The 20340-nt window shown below is 38.3% G+C and overlaps 1 protein-coding gene across 1 annotated transcript in view; it reads right to left on the reverse strand.

Moving 5' to 3' along the window:
• The window catches only part of NOTCH2 (notch receptor 2), a 184552-nt gene that overhangs the window by 36750 nt on the left and 127462 nt on the right, over positions 1-20340 (reverse strand). The window contains exons 12-15 of the mRNA XM_060090369.1: positions 16556-16666; positions 10022-10214; positions 8524-8669; positions 6616-6729 (exon numbers count right to left, since the gene is read on the reverse strand). Of these exons, the coding sequence (XP_059946352.1) occupies positions 6616-6729; positions 8524-8669; positions 10022-10214; positions 16556-16666 (564 nt within the window). The remainder of the gene's footprint in view (positions 1-6615; positions 6730-8523; positions 8670-10021; positions 10215-16555; positions 16667-20340) is intronic.

The following is a 20340-nucleotide window of genomic DNA, read 5'->3' on the forward strand; positions in this document are numbered from 1 at the left end:
CAAAAGACACAGACTGGCCGAATGGATACAAAAATAAGATCCATATATATGCTGCCTACAAGAGACCCACTTCAGACCTAGGTACACATACAGACTGAAAGTGAGGGGATGGAGAAAGATATTCCATGCAAATGGAAATCAAAAGAAAGCTGGAGTAGCAATACTCATATCAGACAAAATAGACTTTAAAATAAAGACTGTTACAAGAGACAAGGAAGGACACTACATAATGATCAAGGGATCAGTGCAAGAAAAAGATACAATTGTAAATATATATGCACCCAACATAGGAGCACCTCAATATATAAGGCAAATGCTAACAATCATAAAAGGGGAAATTGACAATTAACACAATAATAGTGGGGGACTTTAACACCTCACTTACATCAAAGGACAGATCATCCAGACAGAAAATTAATAAGAAAACACAAGCCTTAAATGACACATTAGACTTAGATAGACTTAATTGATACTTATAGCACATTCCATCCGAAAGCAGCAGAATACACTTTCTTCTCAAGTGCACATGGAACATTCTCCAGGATAGATCACATCTTGGGTCACAAATTAAGCCTCAGTAAATTTAAGAAAACTGAAATCATATCAAGCATCTTTTTTGACCACAACACTACGATTAGAAATCAATTACAGGAAAAAAACCTGTAAAAAACACAAACACGTGGAGGCTAAACAATATGTTACTAAATAACCAAGAGATCACTGAAGAAATCAAAGAGAAAATTAAAAAATACCTAGAGACAAATGACCATGAAAACACGATCATCTAAAAACCTATGCAATGCAGCAAAAGCAGCTCTAAGAGGGAATTTTATAGCAATACAATCCTACCACAAGAAACAAGAAAAATCTCAAATAAACAATCTAACCTTACACCTAAAGCAACTAGAGAAAGAAGAACAAACAACCAAAGTCAGTAGAAGGAAAGAAATCATATAGACCAGAGCAGAAATAAATGAAATAGAGACAAAGAAAGCAATAGCAAAGATCAATGAAACTAAAAGCTCATTCTTTGAGAAGATAAACAAAATTGATAAACCTTTAGCCAGACTCCTCAAGAAAAAGAGGGAGAGGACTCAAATCAATAAAATTGAAATGAAAAAGAAGTCACAGTGAACACCACAGAAATACAAAGGATCATGAGAGACTACTACAAGCAGCTGTATGCCAATAAAATGGACAACCTGGAAGAAATGGACAAATTCTTAGAAAGGTACAATCTCCCAAGACTGAACCAGGAGGAAATAGAGAATATGAACAGACCAATCACAAGTACTGAAATCGAAACTGGGATTAAAATTCTTCCAACAAATGAAAGTCCAGGACCAGATGGCTTCACGGGCAAATTCTATCAAACATTTAGAGAAGAGTTAACACCTGCTCTTCTGAAACTCTTCCAAAAAACTGCAGAGGGTGGAACACTCCCAAGCTCATTCTATGAGGCCACCATCCTCCTGATACCAAAACCAGGCAAAGATATCACAAAAAAAGAAAATTACAGGCCAATATCACTGATGAACATAGATGTAAAAGTCCTCAACAAAATACTAGCAAACCAAATTCAACAACACATTAAAAGGCTCATACACCATGATCAAGTGGGATATATTCCAGGGATGCAAGGATTTTTCAGGATCCGCAAATCAATCAATGTGATACACCACATCAACAAATTGAAGAATAAAAACCATATGATCATCTCAATAGATACATAAAATGCTTCTGACTAAATTCAACACCCATGTATGATAAAAACTCTCCAGAAAGTGGGCACACAGGGAACCCGCCTCAACATAATAAAAGCTATATATGACAAACCCACAGAAAACATCATTTTCAATGGTGAAAAACTGAAAGCATTTCCTCTAAGATCAGGAACAAGACAATGAGGTCAACTCTCGCCACTATTATTCAACATGGTTTTGGAAGTCCTAGCCATGGCAATCAGAGAAGAAAAAGAAATTAAAGGAATCCAAATTAGAAAAGAAGTAAAACTGCCGTTGTTTGCAGGTGACATGATACTATACATAGAAAACCCTTAAAATGCTACTGAAAAACTACTAGAGCTCATCAATGAATTTGGTAAAGTTGCAGGACACAAAATTAATACACAGAAATCTCTTGCATTTCTATATACTAACAACGAAAGATCAGAAAGAGAAATCGAGGAAACAATCTCATTTACCATCACATCAAAAAGAATAAAGTACCTAGGAATAAACCTACCTAAGGGGGCAAAAGACCTGTACTCAGAAAGCTATAATATACTGATGAAAGAAATCAAAGATGACACAAACAGATGGAGAGATGATACCATGTTCTTGGATTGGAAGAATCAATATTGTGAAAATGACTATACTACCCAAAGCAATCTACAGATTCAATGAAATACTATCAAATTACCAATGGCATTTTCCCCAGAATTAGAACAAAAAAGTTTACAATTTGTATGGAAACACAAAAGACCCCAAAAAGCCAAAGGAATCTTGAAAAAGAAAAACAGAGCTGGAGGAATCAGGCTCCCTGACTTCAGACTATACTACAAAGCTACAGTAATCAAGACAGTATGGTACTGGCACAAAAACAGAAATATAGATCAATGGAACAGGATAGAAAGCCTAGAGACAAACCCATGCACCTATGGTCACCTAATCTATGACAAAGGAGGCAAGAATATACAACGGAGAAAAAGACAGTCTCTGCAATAAGTGGTACTGGGAAAACTGGACAGCTACATGTAAACGAGTGAAATCAGAACACTCTCTAATGCCATACACAAAAATAAACTCTAAATGGGTTAAAGACCTAAGTGTAAGGCTGGATACTATACAACTCTTAGAGGAAAACATGGGCAAAATGCTCTTTGACATAAATCACAACAAGATCTTTTTCAATCAACCTCCTAGAGTAATGGAAATAAAAACAAAAATAAACAAATGGGACCTAATGAAACTTAAAAGCTTTTGCACAGCAAAAGAAACCATAAACAAGATAAAAAGACAACCCTCAGAATGGGAGAGAATATTTGCAAATGAAGCAACTGACAAGGGATTAATCTCCAAAATATACAAATAGCTCATGGAGCTCAATTAAAAGAAAACCAAAAAACAATCCAATAAAAAAAATGGGCTGAAGATCTAAATAGACATTTCTCCAAAGAAGACATACAGATGGCTAAAAAGCACGTGAAAAGATGCACAACATCACTAATTATTAGAGAAATGCAAGTCAAAACTACAATGAGATATCACCTCACACCCGTCAGAAGGGCCATCATCAAAAACTCGACAAACAATAAATGCTAGAGGGGTTGTGGAGAAAATGGAACCCTCCTACACTGTTGGTGGGAATGTAAATTGATACAACTGCTATGGAGAACAGTATGTAGATTCCTTAAAAAACTAAAAATAGAATTACCATACGACCCAGAAATCCCACTCCTGGGCATATATCTGGAGAAAACCACAATTCGAAAAGATACATGCACCCTAATGTTCACTGCAGCACTATTTACAATAGCCAGGAGATGGAAGCAACCTAAATGTCCATCAACAGAGGAGTGTATGAAGAAGATGTGGTACATACATACAATGGAATACTACTCAGCCATAAAAAGAATGAAATAATGCCATTTGCAGCAACATGGATGGACCTAGAGATTGTCATACTGAGTGAGGTAAGTTAGGCAAAGACAAATATCATATGATATCACTTATCTGTGGAATCTAAAAAAAGGGGCCAAATGAACTTATTTACAAAACAGAAATAGAGCCACAGATGTAGAAAACAGACTTATGGTTACCAGGGTGTAAGTCGGGGGGATAAATTGGAAGATTGGGATTGACATATACACACTAATATATAAAAAATAGATAACTAATAATGACCTACCGTATAGCACAGGGAACTCTACTCAATACTCTGTAATGGCCTATATGGGAAAAGAATCTAAAAAAGAGTGGATATACGTATATGTATAACTGATTTACTTTGCTGTACACCTGAAACTAACACAACATTGTAAATCAACTATACTCCAATAAACTTTTTTTTAAAGGGAGATAAAGTTGTTTTTAAAGTCAAGTTACAACACACACCTGTCAGAATGACTATCATCAAAAAGTCTACAAATAAAAAATGTTGGTGATGATGTGCAGAAAAGGAAACCCTTGTACACTGTTGGTGGTAAGGTAAATTGGTACAGCCACTATTGAAAACTGTATGGAGGTTCCTCAAAAAACTAAAAACAGAACTACCATATGATCCAGCAATTGCACTCCTGGGTATATATCTGAAGAAAATAAATACACTAATTCAAAAAGATACATGCACCTCAATGTTCAAAGCAGCCTTATTTATAATAGCCAAGATATGGAAGCAACCTAGGTATCCATCAATAGATGAATGGATAAAGAAGATGTGATATGTGATACACACACACACACACACACACACACACACACACACACAGAGGAATATTACTCAGCCATAAAGAAGAATTAAATTCTACCATTTGCAACAACATGGATGGACTTAGAGGATATTATGCTTAGTGAAATGAGTCAGACAGAGAAAGACAAATACTGTATGTTATCACTTATATGTGGAATCTAGAAAACAAGACAAACAAATGAATATAACAAAATCGAAACAGACTCACAGATATAGATAACAAACTAATGGTTACTAGTGGGGAGAGGGAAGGGGAGTAGGGCAAGATGGGGTAGGGGATTAAGAGATACATACTACTATGTATAAAATAGATAAGCTACATAGATATAATGTACAGCACAAGGAATACAGCCATTATTTTGCAGTAACTTTAAATGGAGTATAATCTTTAAATATACTGAATCACTATAGTGTACACCTGAAATGAATATAATGTTGTAAATCAATTATACTTCAACAAAATAAAGTCAAATTACAACTAACTCAATTTAAAATTTTATCCTAAAATTTTGTATTCAGAAAGAGAAAAATATTACCACAAATTTTCATCAATATCCCTAACAAGCTTTTAATGTGTCTGGTCAGAATAATGGCTCACAAGGAAAGGCAACGTTGCCTAGTTCCCTTCATGCTGGCCAAATTCAGTGACACTTTGAACACTTAATGACACTCAGCACTGAAATTTTAATCTACATAGGTTTCCAGTCTAATATAATTTCTCAAAATTCACAAGTAGTAAATTCTTTTAATAAGATCCTAATACACAGAAAAACCAACAGCCAGCATGTAGTCAAATATTCTTATAGTATCTGAAAAGCAAGAAGACAAATATTTTCAAGATGACCTGTGCACCTTAGTCATATTCAGGTAAGTCTATAATGTGCCTGAGCAGTGACACCTGCTTATATCTCCCTACAGCCATCAATTCTCAGTCTTTATGGTTGTAAGTGAGACCATCTGCTCAGTACCAACAAATGTGATCAGCACTATCACTGTGAAATGGCATTATTTAGACTGTCTGGGGATAGCTAGGGATCTCTGATAACTGATTTTATCAGTCAGGCTGGCTAAATGAACTTTCCCTGCATGAATGTTTCTTCTAAAGAGGTGGCAAAGATAACAATGTAGTATCAAGTCTTTCAGGTAACAGAGGCATGCTTCTGGCCACTCTGCCACTCCAAACAGCCTAGAGTCACTAGTAACAGCTATAATCAACAGCCTAAGACTCCAGGGGAGTAAGAACTCAGCCATGCTCCTGCCTGCATGCTATGCACTGGAGAAACATGCAAAGTCATTGTCCATGTTTCTGTTTTGTTCCCCACAGATGAAGAAAATGACTGACGAAGAGGTAAACGAGCCACACAAATACAACCAATCACAAGATGGCAGTAATGAGGCAGGAGACTACAAAGAAACGTCCAAGCACACTCCTATAATACCACCTGAAACAAAGAACACCTGATATGCAATGAAGTCACACCCATGTCTTCTGTGTGTGTGATCGCCATCCAAGGGGTAGTACCTCTCTGAATAAGATGCAGTGGCACTGAACATGAGGAGAAGAATGACAAGAGGATAAGCTTTGGATTCAGAGAGACTTAGGGACAAATCCTAGATCTACCACTTATCTATGTGACCTTCAGCAAGTAACCTCTCTTTGCCTCAGCTTCCACATGTGTAAAATGGTGATAGGAACTTCTAAATACTTTGTAGAATTATTGTGAGCACTAGATCAAATAATCCCAAGCATGTAAAGTGTCCGGCACATAGTAACTGACCAATAAGTGGTAGTTGTTGTGTTAGCAAAACTCAGACTAAGAGCACAGGCCATAGAGACTCTGGGTCCATTCAAATAATGACTAAACCATCAGCTATGTGTCAATTCCAGCCATATATAATTTTAAAAAATTTTCAAACCCTAAAAAATAAAGGCAGCAAATGAGTTTCCCCACCACTTGCATCTAGAGAGGCCACAGTGTTTTCTCAGAGCTGAAGACCCAGTCAGTGAGGGCAGGAAGGGTGAAGAGGGAGTGATTCCTCAGAGCAGCATCACTGCCCCACAGACCACATCTCTAAGACTCAGAGGTTTGGAATGACAAGGCAAGACCAAGCAACCCTTCTGGTCCTTGCACTTGCAGGACTCACCTGTGTATGGCAGCACACAGTGGCAGGTATAACCACTTATATCATCAAAGCAGGTTCCTTGGTTCAGACATGGATTCGAAGCACATTCATCAATATTCACCAGACAGTTATAGCCTGCAGACAGAAAAGGGGAAAAACCAAAGACAGTGAAACTTCGTTAGCCTCCTCATCATCTTATTTACTAAGCAATCGTCTCAGTGGTAAACGTTAAACGCCTCAGAAATTGCATTAACTTCTTCAGGCCACTGGAACACCTGTTCATTCATTTCAGTGTCAAGTCCCTGACATAGTCAGTCAGTAAAAAGTGCTTAATCCATCAAAAAATGAATGGAAGAACAGTATATTCTAATAGCTTGAAAGTCTAATGCACCTCCAAACATAAGTAATTTCTCCATTATGGACCATGAAGTTCATTAGGGTGAAGACCTACTACTACATCTAAATAGAAACTCTTTCTATACAGAGTAGCTGGTGAGGGCTTAAAAACAGCCTGTAAGTTATCAAGGATAAAATATTTGAATACTTAAAGCCTCTGATTTATGCTCACTCTTTCAAATGCACAGTCTCTACCATCGATGTGGTAGGGCTTCCTGAAGTCACAAAGCTGTTTCCCCTGATCCAAGACACGAAATCTACTCCTACTATGAAAAAGAGAAAAGTAAGGAAGCATTCATGGGGACAGGGCTGTACCAAATGCCACACGCCTTTGTACCTTCAGTAGGGCCTGACACAGAGCCTTAAAACTGAGGAACTACAGCACTGTACAAAAGAAAATGATGGTCTAGGAGTATAGAGGTCTGGGTTCAAACTGTACTCTGCTACTCAATAGCCGTACAACTTTGGACTTTACATTTTGATTTTGATTTTGTTGATCAGCAAGTCTCAATGAGACAAAGAAATAAAAGTGTTTTTAAATCTATAAGTTTCTTTGCAGATGTAATATATCTGAATGTCAGAAAATTACTGACTAAAATACGGTCTCAGAAAATTTTCAAGTAATCAAATAAAGTGACACTGAAACATACTGACGTATTACAGTAGCCTGGCACAATTTTTGAGTGGTGAAATCAGTGACTATATGGATAGCGAAGCACAAATGTGAATGATTTACCCACAGGTTTCTCTCTCTTGAGTATCTAAGAAAAAAGCAATGGGAAAAATACAACAGAGACAACTCAAAACGTGATTTTACACAATACCCACTATTATGCATTTTTCCAGAAGGCCATAGGTGACTATGTATCATCTAAGAATATCTTAGGGCTTCCCTGGTGGCGCAGTGGTTGGGAGTCCGCCTGCCGATGCGGGGAGCGCGGGTTCGTGCCCCGGCCCGGGAGGATCCCGCGTGCCGCGGAGCGGCTGGGCCCGTGAGCCGTGGCCGCTGGGCCTGCGCGTCCGAGGCCTGTGCTCCGCAACGGGAGGGGCCGCGGCAGTGGGAGGCCCGCGTACCGCAAAAACAAAAAAACAAACAAAAATCTTAATGTGTAAGAGAATTTGTTGGAAAGGTTTTAAATACATGGATTCTTCCATGATATTATTGCTACAATTACAGTAAAACAAAATTTTCATTCTACTACCAATATCTCTTTCGAATTATCATAGACTCAAGCCTACATTGGAGCTTATAATTAGAACACCTGTCCAAAGTTGTATAAGTGGAGTTCTAGTTGTTCACCTTAAATGGTACTGTTTCAATAACTCACCTCTCTGCTAGTCTGAAAATAGAATCCATGTATAAATCTCTTTATGTTTTTATTCCCCAACTGCCCTATAAGTATTAAGTACTCAAATTATGTTTGCTATATGAATGAGAAGGTAAAAAGGGAAAGGAAGAAGTGAGGCAAGCCATATGCACCAACAGAAAGGCAGAGAGAGAAGGGAGATAAAAATATGCACTTTTGCTTTCACCTTTAAAGCCCTTCTTGCAAGTGCACCTGTATCCATTCACCAGATTGTCACAAGTTCCTCCGTTCTGGCATGGATTAGAAAGACATTCATTTCTGTCCACTTCACAGTTGATGCCAACCCAGCCTGTATCACAGAGGCACTTGTATCTGAAAGAAGACAGAATTATTTACTGTTGGGGGATGAATGTACAATTGAGTCATAGTTGAAATACACCATTCTGAAAAAATGAAGGACCAAGGAACTCTTGGGTAAGCTAATCTCATTTCTGATCCTCTATGGACCTATACTTGAGTCACCATGTGAATCATGTGGGCCCATCTGGAGTATTCAGTAAACACACCTTCGTGGCCCACAAAGATGCTAGAGAAACTAAGTAAGTATAGTAAGTTTTCATACGTAAACAGTGGTTGGTACAACAAATCAGGACAATCTGAAAGACACGTTAACACAGATAAATCTGCAGTTTCTTTTCTTCTATATAAACTAAGAGTAACGCAAGCCTTAGGATCACTTGTTTCTGGTGTAAAACAGACACCCAGGAAGTAGTGTAGTTATCAGAGACACTAAGCCACTCTGAAGAGCTCCTGGGATGTCTGACTTCTGAGACATGCTTTGTTCTGACCTGAATCCCTGCCCCCAGAAAGCACTGAGGGTACTGAGCAGGAAAAGGAACAAAAATGAAGGTATTTGAAATATATGCACATTGTTCACAATCTGAACATCATTAGCACTTAGAATGTGGTATCAGGAGATAATAGCCTCCTAGTCTGGAGATCCCTTTAAAACAAGTGGGTGGGTTGGGATTCTTTGAAGGCTGCTATACTCTGAAACAGGAATACTGAGTTAATTCATCTTGGAAATAACTTGATTTCCTATTTACCTCTTAATACACTCTTCGTTCTTTCACCTGTTGTAAGCATGGCAAATGGTAATGCCCAGAGCCCTGTCCTCTGGCAAGCACAGCAAGAGTACACGACTATCTCACGGAACCTAACATCACACTCTGTGATTCTAGAAAATTACTACCAACACATTACACAACCCTCAGGGGCTTGCAAACTGCGAACATTTCATCAGGGCCATGTCTAAAGTTAGCTGAGACCAGATCTACTTCAGTGGCACCCACTGGTACCATGATAGAACAGAGTCGGGCTTTTCTTAAGCCGGGGGGAAAATCAAATAGAACATCCCTCAGAACTCAATCTTGCAATAAGTACTAAAAGTGCAATTGCCAAAGACTCATAAAATTACCCAGGATTCCTCCCATGTACTGACTACCCACATGAGGAAAGAGACATTCCTCCTTATTTTCCACCTACTCAGTCACAGAAGGTAGAGAAGAAGTGGCGATTTAGAAGACTAGGACGCAGACTACCGAAATCTTCAGTGAAGTCTCAGCTCAAGTCCTGACTGACTTCTACAGGGTATGGCCAATACTAAAACTCAATTGGCTTCACACAAGTCAATAAGAAACTATTAATACATGACAGCTACTCACCCACTGAGGCCCCCAGTACAGTTTCCGTGGACACAGGGATTGCTCAGGCACTCGTTCACCTGGGAGTAGCAGCTGGGATGATGGGGCCCCTCAGGGCATATACAGCGGAAACCGTTCACATCGTTGATACATGTTGCACCCTTGCGACAGGGATTGGAGGCACACTCATCAATGTCAATGTTACATCTCTGCCCTGTAGAGAAGGGAGACAGTTTTTGTCAAATACAAAATGCTTAGGGAATAGACACAGAACTATGAGATCTATTGTGTTGATACCTTCATCTTCATAGGCTATAAGATGCCTTGGGCACCGCATGTCAAGACTTAAGGAATAAGACATCCAACAGCACTTAGTGCCATGCAAGGAAGGAGCAAAGGGCACTGTGCTTTGATAATAAAGTTAACAAAATGCTAGAACAATGTTGTAGTGTTTTAACATGTATTTCTTCACTCCATCTTAGAAATGGGGAAACTTTACAAGGATTCAAAAAGCGAACATCAAATGTTACCAGAGTTGGCTGCTCCTCTTGTTGCTGTTTGGAGTACTCTCAAAGAAGCTTTCCTTATCACTGTTTTCAGCTGGTTTACTGCATTCATTTTTTCAGTTAGTCAGTCTCTTACATTTCCATATATGGTAAATCTCAATTAACAGGAATGTTTCGTGAGTAGACTATTAATTTAATGATTAAATTAGTTAAAAAGAAAAGCTATTTTACTTTCACTTTTAGAGTTGTATTAATCCATCTTTTGCCTCAGGAAGAAGAGTATTCTAAGCATAATTTTATTGTTCTCTGATCATTGAGAAAACCATCCAGGGTCTCTCAATGTAGACCAGTGGTTCTCAAACTTTAATGTGCAAAAAGAGTTGCTAAAAGTACTTGTTTTAAAAGGAGATCCTTAGAGCCCCAAAACCACATTTTAAATAATGTAGGTGATTCAAATACTACATTTTGAGAAACTCTGATGTAGACAATTATTAGTAGTTTATCATCAAATAATAATGTAAATGTTCAGAATATATGAAATTGAACTGAATATGTTCTTCCTCTAAAACATATCCAAGACTGCACTTTGAAAAGATGTCTGCTATAACCTTCACATTTATTTCTTTAAGTGGAACAAAGTATGCCAGTTATGTAAGAGTTTTGCTTTAAGTTTTGAATAAATGAGATTTAACTATATATTCCAAGATGATATAAAGTTTTAAAATAACCCATAATTCTGTAAATGAGTGGCAACAAGCAACTGCTATGAAGGAATTTATACATTTCTAAGAAGACAATTTTCTGATTTAGATAAAAACAGGCATTTTCATTTAAAAAAGAGCAACCCTGCATTTAGAACAGGAAATTCCAAATGAAATAGATACACACCCCTTTAAAGTATGGGTATTAACATTTTTTCACCCTCCACTGCTCTCTAAACCATTATTGGTGGTTCTTGAGGTAAAAACCCATAATCTGGTAGTAGTTGCTATTTTCCTCTTAAGTGTTTTATTAATAACTTATTTTAAAATACTACTTTCTTAGCTTCAACCTCTGATTTTTTTTTTGGTGTTTGCCACTGGCACCAAGATAAGAGCCAGAACTCTTCAACTGTAGCACTATCCTCAGCCTGCAATCCAGTGGAGAATGAGAGGAACAAGCCTTTTCATTTTCTGTCCTTTTTTTGGGAAGAATCTTCTCAGAAGCCACTCCTCTCACATTTCCTTCATTTGCTTTTAAAGCTCTTTGCAGAATCAATTTTCAAGTCATCTTTAGCTGAGAGGGTTAAGTGCCTCTTTGTGCAGTCTACTTGATGGACTGACAGCTGCTTCATTAGCAAGGTCCCACGCTTAAAGTAGTGTTAGAAACCCCAGCAACAGAAACACCCAGCACAAGGGTATGTGCCTTGTTGGGCTCAGTAACTACTGCATGAGAAATTAACCAATGTTTCTTATCTTGTAGGTAGGTGCCCAAAAAATTAGTATTTAATGAATGAAAGCATGGTATAGTCCAGACTCGAGAGTCTGATGTTGGGATGTCAGAAGTTCCATATGTGATTCTGGTCATTCATTCAGCAACATTTTCTAAGTGTTCCCTCTGTGCTAGACACTGTTTTAGAAAATGCTGGCTAAAAAGATAATTAGGGAGGTCCCTACCTTCTGGGAACTCACAGTCCTAGCAGTGTGACTCACTAGCTAAGACCATGGACACATCAAGCTCTATCTTTCAGTTGCCTTATTTGTTAAATGAGGATAATAAAACTTCCCTATCTGCTTTCTTTGTTTTGTTCATTTTTAAATTAAGACGTAACTGACATATAACATTGTGTAAGTTTAAGGTATACAATGCTAGTTTGATACATTTTATATATTGCAATATGATTACCACCACAGAGTTAGCTAACACCTCTATCACTTCACATAACTATCCTTTCTTTTTGGGGTGAAAACAATTAATATCTACTCTCTTAGCAATTTTGAAGTTTATAATGCAGTACTGTTGACTATAATCACTATGCTATGCATTCTATCTCTAGAACTTATTTATCTACTAGTTGCAAATTTGTACCCTTAAACAATATCTCCCCAATCCCCCACCCCCCAGGCCAGACCCTGGTAAACACCATTCTACTCTCTGGTTTTATGAGTTTGGCTTTTTTATGTTCTGCATATAAGAGATACCATATAGTATTTGTCTTTCTCTGTCCGACTTATCTCACTTAACATAATGTCCTCCAATTCCATTCATGTTGTCACAAATGTGAGGATTTCCCTCTCTCTCATGGCTGAATAATATCGCATTGTATATACACGGCATATCTTCTTTATCCGTTCATCCACTGATTTACACTTAAGTTGTTTCGCTATCTTGGCTACTGTGAATAACGTTGCTATGAACATGAGTGTGCTGATACCGCTTCCAAATACTGATTTCAGTTCCTTCAGACATGTACTCAAGTGTGGGATTCCTGGATCATAGGATAATTCAATTTTTAATTTTTTGATAACTGCCGTATTGTTTTTCCATAATAACTGTACCATTTTACATTTCCATCAACAGTGTATAAGAATTCCCTTTTTTCCACATCCTTGCCAACACTTGTTCTCTCTTATCTTTTTGAGAACAGCCATTCTTTCAGGTGTGAGGTGATTCTCTCACTATGGTTTTTTCATTTCCCTGATGATTAGTGATGCTGAGCATCTTTTCATGTACCTGTTGGCCATCTGTACGTCTTCTTTGGAAACAGATGGTCCTTTGCCCATTTTCCCCCCTGATTCTAAACATTTGTTTTCCTTCATCATTTATACATTTTTTGAAGTTTCTGATGAATGCAGTCTGGGCTCCGGATCACACTCTAAATCTTTTTAAAGGCATCATCTCATTTTCTACCACCTTTGCCACACTCAGTGCTCCTCACTCCCCTTGTGCTTAGCAGTGTGCCTGTTCAGGATATGCCATTATTCGCTTGACTGTGGGCTGGAGAACCAAAAGCAATTGCATGTTCAACATTTATAAATTTATAATTTATAAACATTTATACACCTTACTCCTGATTAGAAAATACTGTAAGAGACTGAGAGAGAGACAAGACTGTAAACCTCGTATCTATTTTTTAAATTGTATTTTGGTGACTTTATATAGTTGTATAATGACATTGTAATGAGGATTAGCTACATTAGTAGCTACGCATGACTAGCCTTTCAAATGCTATTTGAAAAACACTAGGGTTTGGTAGATTGTAAAGCTTTCAGAACCTCACCTGTTTCAGATGATACTGGATTTCAAAATACAAATAATGATTTACAAGTTAAAAATACAATCAGTCTGTGGCTAAATCATGTAGCTCTGAGAATTAGAGTGAACATTGCCAATATCCTCTATCTGGAAATTACTGGGTATTTTCCAATAATATTTTCCAAAACTGGGTATAGCTACTCCTGACTAATGTGTTTTCATTTTTAATTGAGGTATAATTGACATAGAACATTATATTAGTTTCAGGTGTACAACATAATGATTTGATATTTGCATATATTGAAAAATGATCATCACAATAAGTCTGGTTAAAATCTGTCACCATACGAAGTTAAGAATTCTTTTTCTTGTTATTTGCCCAATTTTTAATTGGATTATTTGCTTCTTTACTATTGAGTTATATGAGTTCTTTGTATATTTTGGATATTAACCCCTTATCAGATATATTGTTTGCATATATTTTCTCCCACTCTGTAGGTTGCCTTTTCAACTTATTGTTTCCTTTGTTGTGCAGAAGCTCATTAGCTTAATGTAGCCCCATTTGTTTATTTTAGTTTTTTGTTTTTTTTCTTTGTGGTACACGGGCCTCTCACTGCTGTGGCCTCTCCTGTTGCGGAGCACAGGCTCCGGACGCACAGGCTCAGCGGTCATGGCTCACAGGCCCAGCCACTCAGCGGCATGTGGGATCCTCCCGGACCGGGGCACGAACCCATGTTCCCTGCATCGGCAGGCAGACTCTCAACCACTGTGCCACCAGGGAAGCCCTATTTTAGTTTTTGTTACCTGTGCTTTTGGTTTCATATCCAACCTATGTACTTTCATGGACTGTTATAAGAAGTCAGCAAAATAATGGACATCAAGGTGAAACTGAAAAAGTAGTTTATAAAACTGGAAAGTATTCTATAGAAGTACCACATGATTTCTTACTTTTCCTGTTGAATCATTTAGTATAAAGAGGTCTGTAGAGGACAGAGAATTTAGTCTTAAAAAAAAACTCCCTTAAATCTGTTCAAGCTGTTATTAAAATTGTAATTAAAAAATAGTAGTATTAAAATAAAACAAAGGCAAGACTAAAACGCCTCATATTTACAGGTCATGAGTATATATCACAGTTGTCTCTGATATTTTCAGCAACTGACTTAAAAAAACAAATAGGAAAAACAGCCGTAGAAAACTGTTCCAAGAACAGGGTACCACCCAGTAACCAAAACATTCCATTTCTTGGTTATGCAGTTTCATGCTACACCTTAAGTTTATTTTAGAATATTTTTAGCCTATGTCCTCCCTCTTTGACCTTCCTGATTTGCTAAATGTTAAAAAGAGAGAGCATATGATTCACTGACATTTCCAAAAAATTTAAGACCAGTCTAAGGCTTACATATGTAAAAAGAAACAACAGCAGGCACCTACTTAGGCTGTCCAGTGAAGTGGGAATGAGTATGGACTCTAGAGTAGGACCCCCTGGGGTGGAATGCTGGCCGCAGTGCACTAGTACTGTTACTTAAGCTCTCTTGAGCTCTGGGTTTCTCATCGATACTGTAGAAATAATAATAGCAGTGACAATTCAATGAGCTTAGGCACTTAATTTAATGCCTGGCTCAAAATAAGGCCTTGAAAAATGCATATGTCATTCTATCTAGCAGGAATTTTTGTGTATTCAGTTGGCTGTCACTTAATGTTGGAGTAACACATTTCAGGACACAGAAGTACATCTGGCTATACCAGCAGTGCTGGGCACTAGATATAAGAGGTTTCACCACACCTGTCTTCTGAGTTATCTTCCACTGAACAGAGATTACGGTGACCCATGTGGGCCATAAACATTCCTCTCTCATGTCCACAATCACACCAAGCAGTGCAATGGCTTGTGAAGTACAGAGAGAGGTAAGTTTCCGGCAAGCAAGAGGTATCTCTTCACTTGGCTCTGATGGCCTTTTGACATCATAGTTTAAAAGAACTCCATGGGAAGTTTCTCACCTTGGTTGCAAATGACCACATGGTATTTATTAAATGGTAACATCATTATGTAAGTGCCTGCTTCTATGTGGCACTGTCTAGAAAGAATGCGACAGGCACATTATATGCTCTCTGATGGTGCCATTAACAAACGGATGTGTCAGTAAAAGCCTTCAGTAGAGGCTCAGTAACCTCTAGCACTTTTTGATCAGGAGGGTAAAAGATAAAGGTAATCTTATTAGCAACAAAAGAGGTAAAAGAGAAGATGCATGTGAGTTTGTGTGTGTGCACACATGGTGTGTGTATAAATGTTCTAGCTGCTTATAATTTAAGAAGAATTATAACCAATTTTATTTTAGTCACTTACCTTCTTCCTCCTAGAGGGAAAAAAAAACCTCTCTGTGCTGGCCAAAAATAGTTTGATCCTCCCAAGTTTTGGCCTTACCCAACAATCCTCCATAAGAGGAAGTACTCAGAAAAAAGCATTTAGTGTTTCCATAGAATTTTACCTTGGCCATGCCTTTACAGAAGGTATTCACTACTAAGTGTAGAAAAATAAGGGTGGCTTTGAAAGCTATATAATTCAAGTCTGAAAAGAAATTCTTTTCAGGTAGTTATAAACACATGGCCTAAAAACCCTAACTAATGAAAAGTTTCATGTTACAGTTTAGGGAAGCCCTGTAAGTAGAAAACTGGGCCAGAGAAGCAGAGAAACAAACTTCTAACTTTCCAAGAGACAAAGAAATAGGAAATATTTGAAAAGTAATTTTCCTTTTGATGCCCTTTTCCCAAAGTGATGGCGCTGAAGGAGGAGTCACCCAACAAAAAGGAGCATTACCTGTGAATCCTGGTGAGCAGACGCAGCTGTAACGATTAACGCCATCCATACAGACTCCATGGACACAAGGGCTACTTGCACAGTCATCAAAATTGATTTCACAATTAACACCTGCAAAGATGAAAGCAACGAGAAACCATGCAATATTAGAACAGAAAATACCAATGATCTCTGCTTGTGGTGCTAGGTGTTAAGAAATCTAAGGAGTATCTAGCCAACCCTGAATGCAGGAAAGTAGCAGTTCTCAAAGTGCAGTCCTCCAGGCCCCATCAGGGGCATCATGAGGTCAAAATGATTATATTAACCATATACTAAGCCACTATTTGTTGTTTTCATTGTGTTGGAATTTGCACTAATGATGCAAAAGCAATGGGGGTTGGATTGCTGGCATCTTAACAGGAATCAAGGCAGTGGCACCAAATTGTACTAGTGGTCTTTTTATTCTTCACCTCCATGTACTCAGTTAAAACAAAACAAAAAGACAGTTTCACTTAAGAATGACTTTGGTGAAGCTGTCAAAATTATTAACTTTATAATTTGATTATACCTTGACCCTTGAGTATACCTCTACTGTTCTGTGTGATGAAATGGAAAATATACATAAAGCAATTCTGTGGCATGCCAACCTTCAGAGCTGTCTCCAGGAAAAGCAGTTGTGTGATTGTTTGAGTACTGAACTGAAACAGTTGCTTTTTGCAAAGAATCCCATTTTAATTGAAAGAACAATTGACAGACAAACCAGGGCTATTCAGACCTAAGTACGTAGCAAACATTAAGTGAGAGAAATAAACCTGACATTTCAAGGAAAACAACTGTGACAGTACTGTGCTCCAAAGATAAAATTTAAGCTTTCACATGAAAATTAGAATTTTGGAACTTGTATCTACTACTATAAGCTTGATACTGACTGTCCCTATGATGGGCTAAAGTTAAAGATAAAGAGTCTGGTAACTTCCTTCTGGGGTATGCTGCCTTCCTCCTGGTCTGTTCCTCAGATGAATGGTAGAGTTTGGCTCTGTTTAGGAAGGTTTAATTGTAGATATGGGTAACTAAACAGTAGAGATACACCAATCGTTATTGTCACCATTATTCTCTAAAACTACTCATGACATTTCATTATTTATTTAACATGAATTTAGTCATGTGGTTGGGTATCATAGTAGAAGAATATCTTGGTAGTTTAAAAAGTCTAAAAATAAAGCCTGATAATTAGGATATAAACTAATAAATGAAACTTACACAACAAAATGCCATAGTTTTTATTCACTCACACTTTATATTAATATTTATTGATAATAATCACTATATTAACAATTTGTTGAGCCATTATCATGAGCCAAGTACTCTGCCTCCTACATTCCATAACTTTATTCTCCTCACTCCACTGCCAAATCAAGTTGTGTTATACCCATTTTATCACGAACTTGCACAACTGCATCAGCACAGTTAGGATGTGAACCCAGCTCTCTGGATTCCATACACTTCACCGCACCATACTGGTCATTCTGTGATTAATGAGGCTATACTGCCTTACTAGCCACAGATGAGGGAAGGCTTCAATATTCCTTGATTACAAATGGATACCTTTAGGAGATGTGTCGAGCCCTTGTTTGACAACCCCCGTTTACTCACAATGGACCAAGGCAGGCCCCAAACAGCCATGGAGGTCCAATGTGACTCTGCCCCCAAATCCATGTTTCATTCTAGCAGGAAGAGACACCCAGCTCAAGCTGGGCCAACGAGATTACCTCACTGAGACGTTGGAACATGAACTGGGTGACCTATGGTCTGCATGTGTCCCTTACTTCCTGCTCATCCCCCCAAAGCCTCATTGTTCAATTCTCACTTGGCATCTGTAAGATACTTCTGTGTGCTTTCACAAAATTCTTTCTGCTTGTCTGTTTTGTAGTTGTTGTTTGCTTGTTTGTTGATGATTCTTTTAGCTAGTCAAGGTGGTTTCTGTGACTTGAAACCCAAAAAAACTCACTTAAGATCACAGGTATCACAGGCATCAAAAGGCATGAAAAGTGATTCTGGGTAGTGTATTGCACTTTAAGTACTTAGTGAGTGAGAAACCACAATTATAACCAGCAAATTGTAAAGCATCCCTCTATCCACACACTCATCCAAACCCCAACCTACCAACTCAGACTATATTATGGATGGGTTGTGGATTCTTATTCTAGAACTCGAGAGTCTATTCATAATGATTGATTGAATGAATCCTTTCACCCAGGCTCCTGGTACATGCCAGGTCTTTCTCCACCCATTACAGGCTAAGATCTCTTTATGCTGCCTGCATCTCTTTGCTTTAATACTCCAAACAGCCACAGGAATGGATTTGGCAGTTTTCTGAGAGAACCAGGGCCTTCCTTCTCTATGCTGCCTGCACACCACTGTTATTCACTGCTTGCCTTTCTCACTGACAGCTACTTTCACCTTGACTTCTCTCTCCTCCCCAGGGAACACACCTGACCCAACCTGGCATGATATAATCCCAGAGAAAACAAAGTGCTTGCCAGCCCACCACTCACCCAGGTGTCCAGTACATTTGTTGTAACGGGAACGACAGCAAAGCCTAAAACAGCCCCACCATTCTAAAGGCATCCATTCAATTGCTTGTAAATCTCTCAAATTTCTTTTCCTACTGCAATTTCTCATGTCGGGGGACCAGCCCGGAAGCAAATTGCTTTTGGAAGGTTTCACAAAGATCTATTCAGCTCTTTTAGTGAGTTATCTAAACGTAGGGAGGGGGAAGGCATTTTCAACTGGGAAGGCATGGGATGTTTCTCGTATGCTTGAGCAACTCAAAAAGGACTTTGTTTTCAAACTTGGCATGTATGGGTTCCTGGATGAGGACCAGGCCTTTGACAAGTTTGAAGAAATGGATTTGGAAATAACAAGATGAAATGAGGGCAGCTAACCTCCTCCCCCACCTCTGCCCCCTACATAGGCCATTTTCCTTAAATGGAAAGTGAGTTCTCAATAAATCACTCCTCGTATTGGCAGGTTCCCTTCTAACAAAGGCACACACTAGTTAATCTTCCACTAATACATTTTCCTTTGATCGGAGACACAGAACTTCTCTGTCCATTAACCACAGTTGTGACCATAATTATTCCTCGAATAAATAAAACAGGATCTACTGAAACCTGTGAAATGCTGCTGCCTGAGAAAACAATTCAACATTTCCCCAGCAAGGAGCAGCATGCCCTCACAACTAACAAGCAGTCATTCAACTGGAGTCAGGAAATGCAAGGAACTTGGGATGGGAAATGGCAGCTCTGCATTCTAACTGACAATGGAACGTGTTGCAAAGTCTCTCTTCTCCTTTAGATTTCTCCCCCAAATGGCCAAGGCCCACCAGAGAAAAATATCAGGAGAAAAGTGTCACATTAAAAATACTCTGAAAACAGAGGAAAAACTATTGGAAGAACTGGAGGGAGGGAGGGAGGGAGGACCAACTTCATTAATCTGATTGAGGTTGAGGTTAAAGAAAAAAAGACAATCAAATCAAGCCACAAAGGCAAGATGGCTTTCAATTTTAAATAATAATTTCCATTTTTTGAAGTGGTGTGCCTCCTTTTAATGAAAAACACATACACAAAGTCATCAGATTTGCAAAGCTATTGTCTGTAATTTCTCTACTGGCTAGAGCCATCTGCCTCTGAGACATTTCTGGCTGTGGCTTTGGCTGAGCTTCTCAGAATCAAGACTATTTTTTAGGTATCTAAGCATATGCCAAGAAAGTCTGAGACACCTGCGTAAATTGTTTCTGAAAAACA

The sequence above is a fragment of the Mesoplodon densirostris genome, chromosome 2 (genome assembly GCF_025265405.1).
Source record: "Mesoplodon densirostris isolate mMesDen1 chromosome 2, mMesDen1 primary haplotype, whole genome shotgun sequence".
Lineage (NCBI taxonomy): Eukaryota > Metazoa > Chordata > Mammalia > Artiodactyla > Ziphiidae > Mesoplodon > Mesoplodon densirostris.